General features: G+C 69.8%; 2 protein-coding genes across 3 annotated transcripts in view; both read left to right on the top strand.

The window, feature by feature from the left end:
- Positions 1 to 6: 6 nt before the first annotated feature.
- On the top strand, positions 7 to 11,755 carry SEZ6 (seizure related 6 homolog). The gene is made up of 14 exons (XM_035343434.1): positions 7 to 113; positions 6,903 to 7,466; positions 7,538 to 7,671; positions 8,318 to 8,510; positions 8,776 to 8,961; positions 9,049 to 9,217; positions 9,551 to 9,717; positions 9,811 to 10,005; positions 10,322 to 10,460; positions 10,547 to 10,743; positions 10,812 to 11,006; positions 11,092 to 11,283; positions 11,363 to 11,560; positions 11,670 to 11,755. The coding sequence occupies exons 1-14, from the start codon at positions 53 to 55 to the stop codon at positions 11,753 to 11,755; spliced, it is 2,676 nt and encodes an 891-aa protein (XP_035199325.1). The 5' UTR covers positions 7 to 52.
- The window catches only part of PHF12 (PHD finger protein 12), a 38,227-nt gene continuing 31,846 nt past the window's right edge, over positions 5,452 to 11,832 (top strand). For both annotated transcript variants that reach the window (XM_035343364.1, XM_035343363.1), the window contains exon 1: positions 5,452 to 5,485. The gene's annotated coding sequence lies outside the window, so the exon portion shown is untranslated. The remainder of the gene's footprint in view (positions 5,486 to 11,832) is intronic.

Genomic DNA, 11,832 nt, shown 5'->3' with positions numbered 1-11,832 from the left:
CCCCCCCCCCGCCCGCAGCGCGGAGCTGTCCGCGGTGCTGCCGCCGCCGGCCATGGGTGCGCTGCTGCTGCTGCCGCCGCTGCTCGCCGCGCTGCTCCGCGCCCCCGCGCACGGTAAGAGACCCCCCCCCCACATATTATACACCCCCCCCGTACCCATCCCACACCCCCCCGTGCCGGTGGCCCCGCTCCAAACTTTGCCAACTTGAGCCCCCCCCCCCCCCCCTGGCCCCGCCCCCCCGGGGGGGGGGGCCCCCCCTGGGGGGCCTGCCCCCCCCTTGCGGCCCCCGCGGGGGGGCGGGGGGGGGAGGGGGGGGGGTGTTGGTGGTGGGGGCTTTTTGGTCGCTGCGTCGCTTGGGGTGACCCCAGGGTATGGGGAGGGTGCTGGGGAGACGCGGGGAAGGGCTGGGGGGGCTTTTCCCAGGGGGACGACCACCGCCCGCATCCCCCCTGCCTCGCCGGCCCTAAAACCACCCATGGGGACGGGCACCTCCGCCGCCGTGCGGCTCAGCAGCCCCCCACCCAAAAAAAAAAATACAAATACGGGGAGCTGGCAAGGTTTGGGGTGCCCTGATCCGCCATGGCGCAAGCGATGGGGGTCCGGTGGGGGGGAGTCCGTCCCCGTGGGTTGGGGTCTGTCCCCATGGGGGGGTGTCCGTCTCCGTGGGGCGCAGGCTGCGCGGCGGAGCCAGCCGCAGGGAGCAGCCGTGCGGGGAGTTACATAAACTCCCATCTGGCCGCCGAGCCCAGCCGGGAAGGACGCCGTGGCCCCGTGCCCGCTGCTATTCCCGGCTCGCCCCACCACCCCGGGGCTGCCGGCCTGGCCCTATTCCTCGGGGGGATGTATGGGGACCCCCCCGCGGTGTGAGAATTGGGGAGAGGCTGCGATGAGCCCTGTCCCGCCGGGGGGGGCGGTGGGCACCCGGGGGGGGGGGGGGGGTCGCGTCCCTGGTTCCGTTTTTGGTGGTTCTGTCCTGGGAGAGGGGCCCTGGGCAGGGCAGGATTCCCCGGAGGGAGGCTGGTGCTTGCCGTGTCAGTTTAATGATTTCTAATGAGCAATTACCTCTAGTCAGTCCCCTAATTTCTGAATATCAATAAAGTTAATTAAACTCCGCATGTGTATTTCCCCGAGCGGTGGAGGTAGGGATGCCCTGCGAGGTGCTGAGCTCTTCCCGGGGCTGGGAGCGGTGGGGTCCCGTACACCCTGTGCCCCCCCCCCCGGGGGGGGGCGGGGGGGGGGGGGGGGGGGGGGCCCCCCCCCCCCCCAGCTCCCCGTCAGATGGAGGTCCCAGCCTGGCACGGACTTTTGTGGCACTGCCACGCTCGGCGTGGCCTTGGCTCGGCATCGGGGCCACTGCGTGGTGGGGACGTGGCACCGGGACATGCGGCACGGGGACTCAGAGCCCTCAGCCAGGCTGGGGGATTGGAGATGCTCTCCGGTGGTGGTAAGGAAGGGCCTGACCCTGTCCCTCTCCTGCCAGCCCCCCCCGCGCTGTGCCCTGGGCGCTGTCCCCACCTGGGGGCAGCTCTGGCTCCCCCCTCCCCGGTGCCCACCGGGGCAGCTCCGCGGCGCTGCCGCAGCGAGCGGCTGCGGTACCGGGGCACGGCTCCATCCCGCCTTCCCTGTGGCACCTGAGCTCTGAAACGCCAGCAGCCTGGATTTCGGAGGGGCCTTTGCCACGCCGAAGGGTCTGGCTTGTAACGAGGGGTCCTGGGAGCGAAGGCAGGCGGTGTGGATTGAGGCTGGGGGGGGCACAGGGCCTGGCAGTGCCCCCCCCAGCTCTGCTGCTCCATCCATCCTCAGCGAGGCGCACCGTGCCCATGGCACCGATGCGTTTCGGGGGTCTGCGGTCTGTGTGCGTGCTGCCTGGGGGCCTTTGTACCCCGCTGAGGGGCCGCGCGTGCAAGGAGACGGCCGGGGAAGGAAGCGAGCGAGCATCTGCTTCGGTAATTAACCGAGCACGCTCTCGTCCCCTGCGTGCCTTGGAGGAGTGCATCGCCGCCGAGCTGCCAGGCCGGGATTATCTGGATAATGCTCTTAAGCGGGGCAGGGCTGCCCCACGGGGACGGCGAGCGCGGCTGGGCCAGCGGCAACCCCTGGCTTGGGAAACTCGCCGGGGATGGAGCCGGCGCTGGGCACCGCAGCGGGCACGGTGCCGTGGGGTGCCAGGAGGCTGTGCGCTGCGAAGGGCACGGCAAGGGCAGCGGGGCCGGCTGAGGGGCACGGGGACCACCCTCCCGGGCTGTTTTGGGGACCCCCAGGCTGGCACGGGGGCCCGCCGGGGTCGTCGGGTGCTGCGCGGTGCCCGGGGTGGGCTGGGGGCTTTGGGGGCGCAGGCGGCTGCCCCGGGGAGGTGGATGAAGTTGTGTCTCCGGTGGATCCGGCAGGAGAGGATAATTTAGCTTCCAATCAATTCTTTAAATGCGCACAATTGAAAGATTGCCTCTGAAAGCTGCCTATAACCAGGGAGGTAATGGATTCTCTCCAGTAACAGGCGGCGGCTCGGGAGCGGCAGCATCCCTTCCTCGTGTTGGGGTTCTGCTCCCCAGAGGGCTCCTGCAGGGGCCGGGGGTGTCCCCAGCTCCCTGTGGCCTTGTCCCCTGCTGGGACCCGGCCCCACGCTCCCCGCGGTGGCGGTGACCGCGGCACAGCGTCCCGGTGCTGGGGACACGTCCAGCCCTCCGCCCGCTCGCCGTGCCGCTGGGGGTTATTACGGATATAATTTAAATGCAGTAACGAGCTGCTCTGAAGGGATCAAATATTAATCAGCCGCGCGAGCGCCGCTGTGACCCTGTGAAAATGGAGAGAGGTGCTTGAAATGCCAGATCAGCCGGTGCTGGGCGCTCTGCAGGGGCTGTCCCCGGGCAGGGGGGGGGGCTCTGGCTGTCCCCAGCCCCTGTGGTCCCCTGGGGGTGGCCGTAGCGTCCGCCCTCGGTGGCTTCCAGCCCGAGCTGGGTGGCTCTGCTGTTAGTGTAGGCCCTACACAAACAGAGCGGCGATGGGGTGCAGGGCTTTATGTTATGGGGGGGAGATGATCCTGAGGGGTTGTGGGAGGGGAACAGGGGGGTGGTTTGGCACCCCCAGAAGCGTCCCCGTGCTGCTGGGGCTGGGTTTTGTCTGCGGGGAGGCTGTGGGGGCCGAGCAGCCCAACGCGGGGCCCGACGAGCGGATTTCACGCGCTGAACGCCGCCGCCTTCCGCTTCTGGTCGCTGGCAGCAGGAGCAGGGACGGGGAGCTGGGGGGGGGGGGGGGACAAAAACTGGAGCAAAAACATCGCCTGTGCACAGCACCGAGGCTGCTCCGTGCAGCCCCGAGCTCAGCCTGGCACCCCAGGGGACGGGGCTGGCACCCCAGGGTGGCGCGGGGGGGGGGGGGTGTTACAGGGATTTTGGCGCAGGGCTGCGGGGGCCGGGGGGGCTGCTCCGGGCGCGGTGCGCGTGGGGAGGGGGGAGACGCCGCCACGGGGCTGGCTGGCTCCACCGGCGTGCGTGGCGACAGCGATCAGGTCCGAAATAGCAGCAGACATGCAATTTATCATCGCCGCTGCTCATGGAAATCGCCGTACAAATGCATTAGCGCCGCGGGGAGCGCGGGCGGCGCGGAGGGGATGGGGGCACCACGACCCAGGGGCGCCAGGCTCCCTGGGGTCCCAACCCATCGGTGGCCCCAATCTGGGGTCACCAGAGGGGAAGGGGCCAGGTTGGGCTCCCCCCCCCCAGAGCCTCTAGGCTCCCTGCTCGGTGCCGCTGGGTGCCAGGGGGCTCGGTGCCGGCGCGTGGCGGTGGCGCGGTTGGATGTCAGCGGGCGGCTCGGCCGTGATGCTCCGGGGAACCGACTGCGGCGACATGTGACATGTGTCAGCGGGTAAATGACTGTTCAATTCAAGGAGAATCGCAAAACATACAAGGTCAAACGCTTCCCTGCGAGCGCCACCATGAATATTAAAGCCGGGCTGTGCCGCGAGCTGCCGGGGCTGGAAGCCGCGCTCGCCCACGGTGTCCCCGGGGGGAGCCCCTCGTGGGTCCCCTGCTGCTGGACCGGGTCCTGTCCCTGCTCGTCACCTCCCCGGAGAGGGGACAGCAGCCCTGGTTTGGCCATGGAGGCACCAGGGTGGTGCCCACCTGCACCCATGTGCCATCTACGTGCGCCCACCCACCCCTATCCGTGCTCGTGTGCCACCCACCTGCATCCTGGTGCTGCCTGCGCCCACCCACGGGTGCCCGTCCCTGCCTGCGCCCACCCACGCTCCCCGCCTGCTCCTGGGCGCCTGGGAGAGCGTCCCTGTCCCTGCGCCTCCTCCCCGTCCCTGGGGACACCCAGGCAGGTGGCAGAGATGGGGAGTCAGGCACGTCCCTGCGGCTCGAGATGCTCAGGCCGGTGGCACCGCACGTGCCCGCGGTGGCTGGGGACCGCAGGAGGGTGGCTGGGGACTGGGGGATGGTGGCTGGGGACCGCGGGGTGCTGAGCGTGGCGCCGGCTGCCTGACAGCTCATTCATCACAGCTGCCAGCCCTGGCCACGGGGGCAAAGCCAGATTGGGTTTAAATTGGAAAATAAACCTCGGCTCCTGCACGGCCGTGGCCCCTGCTCTTGCTCCGGGCAGGGGACCTGGCTCCCTGCACCCATCCTGCTCCCCGGCTGGGTGCTCCCCCACCGCCCCCGGCGTGGGGAAACCGAGGCACGGCGCAGGGCCGGTGCCTGGGGCAGCCGAGCGTCTCGCCCCGTCCCGGCTGCTTTGCCGGGCGCTGTGTTATTGCTTTATTCGCCGGCCGTATCGATCGGCGCTCCCCGGGCGGCTGCGTGCCTGCTTATTTATTTATTTGCGACACCAGCCACGATTGATTTCTGCCGGGGGGGGCGGCCGCCCGCCGCAGACGGATTAGTCTCCAGCATCTCTCCGGCTCGCGGCTGCCGTTAATAGACTCCCGCTCGGCAAAGCCGATGTGACGGATTAGGACCCCGGCCCGGCCGCGGCCACGTGCCCCGCATGCCAAGAGGACACCCAAGGGGATGGAGCGGCCCCTTTGGAAGGGTCTCTGCCCCCCGCCCCCAGCCCCGGAGAGCACCAAGCCCCAGGGTGCTGGGTAGCAGAGGTCTTTGTCACCAGCCCCCAGCCACCTGAGGGACCCGGGAGGAGCACAGCCGTGGCACGGTCACTGGAGATAAGCTGCTTAGAGACGTCTGCGGAGGTGGAGGTTGTAATCCCTGCGGTGCTTGAGGGGCATGGTGGTGGCATCTGGGCTCGCTCTGGTTTTCTGCGATGCCCCCCAGCACCCTGTGTCCTCTGAGGGTCAGGAGCATCCCCAGTCCCGAGCACCCCCTGGTACCCAAAAGCACCCCCTGGTACCCAAAACATCCTCGTGGCACCACGAGCATCCCGTGGCACCCAGAGCACTGTGGTGTCTGACTGTGCTGCTGCCGTGCCCCCAACACCCTGAGCAGGCGAGAGGCCGTGGGCAGGGGGGTGTGAGGGGCTCGGGGGGGGGGACGTCCCTGCCCCTGCGCCCCCGTTTGCTGCGTGGGACAGCTCGCGAGCGGCGCAGGACCGGGCCCGGAGCACCGATCTGCTGTAAAAGCCTAAAAGAGATTTTTGGCGCCCTTCAATATAAACTCATTAACTTTTATGTTCTAATAAATGGATCCTATTAGAAAATAATTCTGGCGGTGCCGGGGGGCAGGTTAACCTCGCGGAGGCGTTGTGGTTGGGCGCTCACCCCCCTGGGCAGCGGGGGGGGGGGACTACTGGGGGGTGGCAGCGGCGGGGGGACACACGCGGGGACAGGGTGACAGGACGGCGGGGACAGCTGCAGCACCCAGCAGCTCCCCCCACGCTGCTCTCCGAAGCTAATGTCTCTTAATAGTCCCTTAAAAGTGGCAGTCGCAGAGTAATTAATCTTTGCGGGGCCCTGCCCTGCTACGGCTCAGTATAATTACCCGGTAATTGGCAGTATCGTGTCATCAGCGCCGGTGCGCGGCGCCGCGCGGCGAGATGTGCCCGTGCGCCCTGCTCCGTGCCACGTCGGGGTGCTGAGCGTCACCGTCACACCCCTCAGCACCACAGCATGGCCAGGCTGGGGGCTGAGCCCCCCCCCGGTGGCTCGGTGGCTCGTTAGGGTTGATGAAATCCTGTTCTCGTTTGGGTTAATTGGGGTGTTCGCAGAGCCGGGCGTTGATGCGCAGGGGGCTGCGAGGTGGCGCCGGGGGGGGAGGTCCCCGGGGCTGTGTGGGGCAGCAGGGAGGGGGGCTCGGTTCGGCATCTTTTGGGGTGCTGGTGGGGCACAGCCCCAGCGCTGAGGAGGGCAACCCTTAACGTGCAGCACGACACAGCTGTGCGTTAATTAGCCAAGCCTTAATTGCCCAGGCTGCCCCGGTGAAAAGCATGCTGGGGCGAGGTGCGGCGGAGCCCTGCTGCGTGCGGTCGATGCGCTCGCTTGCGGGCCTGGCTCAGGCCCTGCTTACCCGGGAACACATCCGGGGAAAGCCATCAGCTTTAGTGACAGCCCTCGGTCCCCCTGCCACCGCTCTGCTCCCCACGGCACGGCTCAGCACCGCTGTGCTGGGGCCGTGGCCCAAAGCTCCGGGTGGCAGCGTAGTGCCCCTGCGTGTGGCATCAGCCCCGCGTGCGGCATCGGTCTGCAGCGAAGTGCTGGTCCTTGGGGCAGCGCCGTGGTGAGGTGTGGGTCTGTGGGGCAGCATCAATCCGTGGGGCAGCATCAGTCCGTGGAGCAGCATCAATCCATGGGGCAGCATCAATCCGTGGTGTATCGTCAGCCCACGGTGTCCATGGTGCAGCATCAACGCGTGGTGCACCATCAATCCAAGGTGTTATCGCCGGTCCGTGGTGCAGCACCAGCCCGTGGTGCAGCACGTGCCCCCACCACCCCACGCTCTCTCCTCCCCCAGGCTTCAATGGGCTGCAGGGGAAGGCCGGGGAGAGCTCGGAGGCCGAGGGGGACCCCACGGCGCTGCCCACGCCGGCCGAGCGGGAGGCCGAGGCGCGCTTCGTCAGCACGGCGCCCACCCTGAAGCTGCTCAACCACCACCCGCTGCTGGAGGACCTGCTGCACGAGGCCTTCCTCAAGAAGGATTACCTGGCCCAGGCACCCTTCCCGCCCGCCCTTCCCGGCCCCATACTGCCTGCTGATGCCCTGCGGCCGGCCCCCGGTCCCCCGGCTCCCCGGTCCCCTCCTCGTGCCCCCGCCTTGCCCCGTGTCGCCTTCCCCACCGCCCCCCTGACCACGCCGGCCGAGCGCCCGGGGCCGTGGGGGGAGCCGTGGGGGGTCACGCCGGGCGCAGACCCCTCGCCGTCACCCACTGTGGGGTCAGGATCAGGCCCCGCAGCCCCCAGCCAGGTGCCCACCACCCCCGGCACATCCCCGGGGGGCACTGGGGTCTCCGGGGACGAGGAGGGGACCACCACCACCTCCACCATCACCACCACCACCGTCACCACGCTGCAGGGGCCAGGTGAGCGCCGGGAGGGAGACGGGGGGGGCCAGGGTGACACGGGGCTGACGCGGGGGTCTCCTTGTCACCAGCCCCGTGCAACCGGACGCTGGCGGGCCCCGAGGGCTGGCTGGTGTCCCCAGAGCCGGCCGGTGCCCCGTATGACAGCAGCCTGGACTGCACCTACACCATCTCCGTCTACCCTGGCTATGGCGTGGAGATCAAGGTGAGCTGCGGGTGGCACGGGGTGCGAGTCCCCCTCTCCACGCGTGGCCCTGCAGACGGCCCCGTCCCTGTCCTTGTCCCCATCCCTGTGCCACTGTCCCGGGAGAAACAGCTCAGGGCATCTCCCACCCTCGGGCTCCAGAGCAGAGGCGTGGGTGCTCAGGGCTGGCGCGATGCCCCGTGGCTGTCGGCTGCCACGGCTGGCACCTGTTGATGAAGAAGCAATATAGGATTTAATTAACGACGGCACCGACCCAATCTGGCATCGCCAAAAGCCGCCTGCGAGCAGCAGGCAGCAGCACGGGGTTGCTGCTCCGCGCTCAGCCCCAGCCCGCAGAGCAGCGCTGGCTGGTGCCGCCGTTCATCACCGCGCAGCGCTGCTTAATTAACATCATTAACAGCAAATTACTCCGGAGTGCTGGAGCACACGCCTGGCTGCCGCAGGCCCGGCCGTGCCGCAGGGCTCCGGCACAGCCGGCGGCTGGGCTCTCGCTGCTCCGTGTGCCGCGGGGAGATGTACGGCGGTGCTAACCGTGTTTGAAAGGCGCTGCCTCGCGCGGACGAGCTCCGGCGCGCGATCGACCGCGGGAGATCCCGCTGCCGGGGAGCGCGGTGACACCCCCCCCCAACCCGGTCCCCCACCCCAGGTGCACAACATCAGCCTGGCCGAGGGCGAGACGCTGACGGTGGAGAGCGCGGCGGGTCTGGAGCCCGCGGTGCTGGCCAACGAGTCCTTCCTGCTGCGGGGCCAGGTCATCCGCAGCCCCGCCAACCTGCTCACCCTGCGCTTCCAGAGCCCCCAGCCCAGCAGCCCCGGCTCCTACCGCTTCCAGTACCAAGGTACGGGGCGCTGCCTGTCCCCGGGGGGTGCCCCCGTTGGTGTGGCACCAATTTGCAGCACGGCGATCCGTGCCGCCGCCGGGTTAAGCGGGCACCGACCGGTGAGGTACGCTAATGGAGGGATAATTAGCACGAGAAATTACACTCTCATTGAGCACCATCAGCAATATTACCGACACGCAGGGGGCTGGGGATGGGTGCGGGACCCCCACGCTGAGGTCCGGAGGGGTCTGTCCTGCCCCGTGACACCTCCGCCCGCCCCCAGCCTACCTGCTGAGCTGCCCCTTCCCATCACGGCCCGCCTTCGGCGACGTCTCGGTCAGCAGCCTGCACCCCGGCGGGGATGCCCGGTTCCGCTGCGCCGCGGGCTACCAGCTGCAGGGCGCCCGCCTGCTCACCTGCCGCAACGCCACCCGGCCCTTCTGGAGCGCCCGCGAGCCCCAGTGCATGGGTGAGCCCCGGTGCACGGGTGAGCCCCGCGCGGGGACGCGGCCGGTGCCACCCAAGCACCCGTTGACCATCCCTGCCCGTCCCGCAGCGGCGTGCGGCGGGGCGGTCCGTAACGCCACGGTGGGCCGCGTCGTCTCCCCCGGCTTCCCCGGGAACTACAGCAACAACCTGACCTGCCACTGGCTGCTGGAGGCGCCCGCCGGCCACCGCCTGCACCTCCACTTCGAGAAGGTCTCGCTGGCCGAGGATGATGACAGGTTTGGGTCCGCCCGGGGGGGGGAGTGAGGGAGAGGGGGCACCTGGGGACAGCCCCACGCCACGCGAGGGGATGGAAGGGGTTGGCCGTGCTGAAGGAGGGGTGATGTTGGCCGTGCTCAAGGACGGGGGGATGGCAGTGTTCAAGGATGGGTGCTGGTGGCCATATCCAAGGATGGGCGTCCTTGGCCGTGATCTGAGATGGGTGCTGTTGGCCGTGATCAGAGATGGGTGCTGTTGGCCATGCCCAACGATGGGTGCTGTTGGCCATGATCTGAGATGGGTGCTGTTGGCCACGGCCGGTGCAGCACCCTGACCCTGCCGCGCCTCGGCAGGCTCATCATCCGCAACGGGAACAACGTGGAGGCACCTCCGGTGTACGACTCCTACGAGGTGGAGTACCTGCCCATCGAGGGGCTGCTCAGCACCGGGCGCCACTTCTTCGTGGAGCTCACCACCGACAGCAGCGGGGCCGCCGCAGGCATGGCGCTGCGCTACGAGGGTACGGGGTCAGGTCACGGGGGGGAGGCACCTGGGCATCCCCACGCCCCCCCCCCCCAGGACCCCACAGATCTCTCTGCACGTGTGCCCGCAGCCTTCGAGCAGGGGCACTGCTACGAGCCCTTCGTCAAGTACGGGAACTTCACGGCCAGCGACCCCCGGTACCCCGTGGGCACCACGGTGGAGTTCAGCTGTGACCCTGGCTACACGCTGGAGCAAGGCTCCACCATCATCGAGTGCGTCGACCCCAGCGACCCGCAGTGGAACGAGACGGAGCCGGCGTGCCGCGGTGGGCACCGGGAACTGGGGGGGGGGGGGGGCGGGGGGTGCTGGAGCTGGAGGGGATGGAGATGAGGGTGCAGTGGGCGCTGGAGCCGGTGGGTGGTGGGGATGGGGACAGGCCACCATGGCGCGGCATGTGCTGGAGGTAAGGGCCACGATGCTGGGTGCTAGGTTTGGGGTGCCAAAGCGGGTGCTGGAGCGTGGAGGGGGGCCAGCGTGGGTGCTGGAACTGGGACATCGTGGTGGGTGCCGTGGCGGGCACCCGCGGTGGGTGCTGTGGCGAGTGCCCCCGCGGCGGTGCCGAGCCCGGCGTGTGCCCGCAGCGGTGTGCAGCGGGGAGCTGACGGACGCGGCCGGCGTGGTGCTGTCGCCCAACTGGCCGGAGGCGTACGGCAAGGGCCAGGACTGCATCTGGGGGCTGCACGTGGAGGAGGACAAGCGCGTCATGCTGGACGTCCGCGTGTGAGTGCGGGGGGGGGTCCTCGGCACGGGGATGGGGTGGGGGGGACACCCGTTGGTCCCCTGCCCTCACGCCCTGCACGCCCCAGGCTGCGGCTGGGCGCCGGGGACGTGCTCACCTTCTACGACGGGGACGACCTGACGGCGCGCATCCTGGGCCAGTACACGGGCGCCCGCGGCCGCTTCAAGCTCTTCGCCTCCAGCGCCGATGTCACCATCCAGTTCCAGTCCGACCCCGGTGCCGGCGTCTTCGCCTACCGGCAGGGCTTCGTCATCCACTTCTCCGGTGAGCCCCGCGGCGGGGGACGGGCGCCGGCGTCCCCGTGTCCCCTTCTCACCCCGCTGTCCCCGCAGAGGTGCCCCGCAACGACACGTGCCCCGAGCTGCCTGACATCGCCAACGGCTGGAAGACGGCCTCGCAGCCCGAGCTGCTGCACGGCACCGTCGTCACCTTCCACTGCTACCCCGGCTTCGAGCTGGCCGGCACCGACCTGCTCATGTGCCACTGGGACCTGACGTGGAGCGGCGACCTGCCCTCCTGCGAGCGGGGTGAGCGGGGACGCGCGCACCCCCCGTCCCCTCCCGCCGCCCCGTCCCGCCGCCCCCCTCACCTCCCCGTCCCTGCCGCCCGCAGTCACCACCTGCCGGGACCCCGGGGACGCCGAGCACAGCCGCAGGGTGGTCTCCAGCCCCAAATTCCCGGTGGGGGCCACCGTGCGCTTCGTCTGCGACAAGGGCTACGTCCTGGCAGGCGCCGGGCTCCTCACCTGCCACGACCGCGCCGCGGGGGGACCCAAGTGGAGCGACCGCCTGCCCAAGTGCATTCGTGAGTCGGGCGCCCCCGGGGCCGGTGGCGGCACCCAGGGGACGAGCGGGCGTTGACGCGGCCGTGCCCTTGCCCGCAGCGGAGGCGTACGAGCCGTGCCACAACCCCGGCGTGCCCGCGGGCGGGCGGCAGAGCCCCGAGCGGCGGCTGTACCCGGCGGGGGCCACGCTGCGCTTCTCCTGCGCCGCCGGCCGGGCGCTGCTGGGCGAGGGCAGCCTGCGCTGCCTGCCCGGGCACCCCTCGCGCTGGAGCGGCTCTCCTCCCATCTGCAAGGCGGGTGAGCAAACGCCCACCCCCTGCCCCGGCACCCCCTCTGGAAGCCCCCCCCCCCCCCCGGGCGCCCCCCGGCGCGGGCCCCCCTTTTTCCCCCCCCCCCCCCCCCCCAGCCTCCTACGATGAGTTTTACAGCAATCGCAACCTGGATGGTAAGGGAAAGCGGTCGAGGGCTTGCTGGAGCACCCTTGGGTGCTAGGGCACGGTGGGCACCGCTGCTGGGTGCCCCCCCCGCCTCCCCGTTAAGCCCCCCCCCCCCCCTGCTCCCCCCGGGGC

This window comes from Oxyura jamaicensis, chromosome 19, assembly GCF_011077185.1.
Source record: "Oxyura jamaicensis isolate SHBP4307 breed ruddy duck chromosome 19, BPBGC_Ojam_1.0, whole genome shotgun sequence".
Classification (NCBI taxonomy): Eukaryota; Metazoa; Chordata; class Aves; order Anseriformes; family Anatidae; genus Oxyura; species Oxyura jamaicensis.
This window is presented reverse-complemented; position numbering and strand designations above follow the sequence as displayed.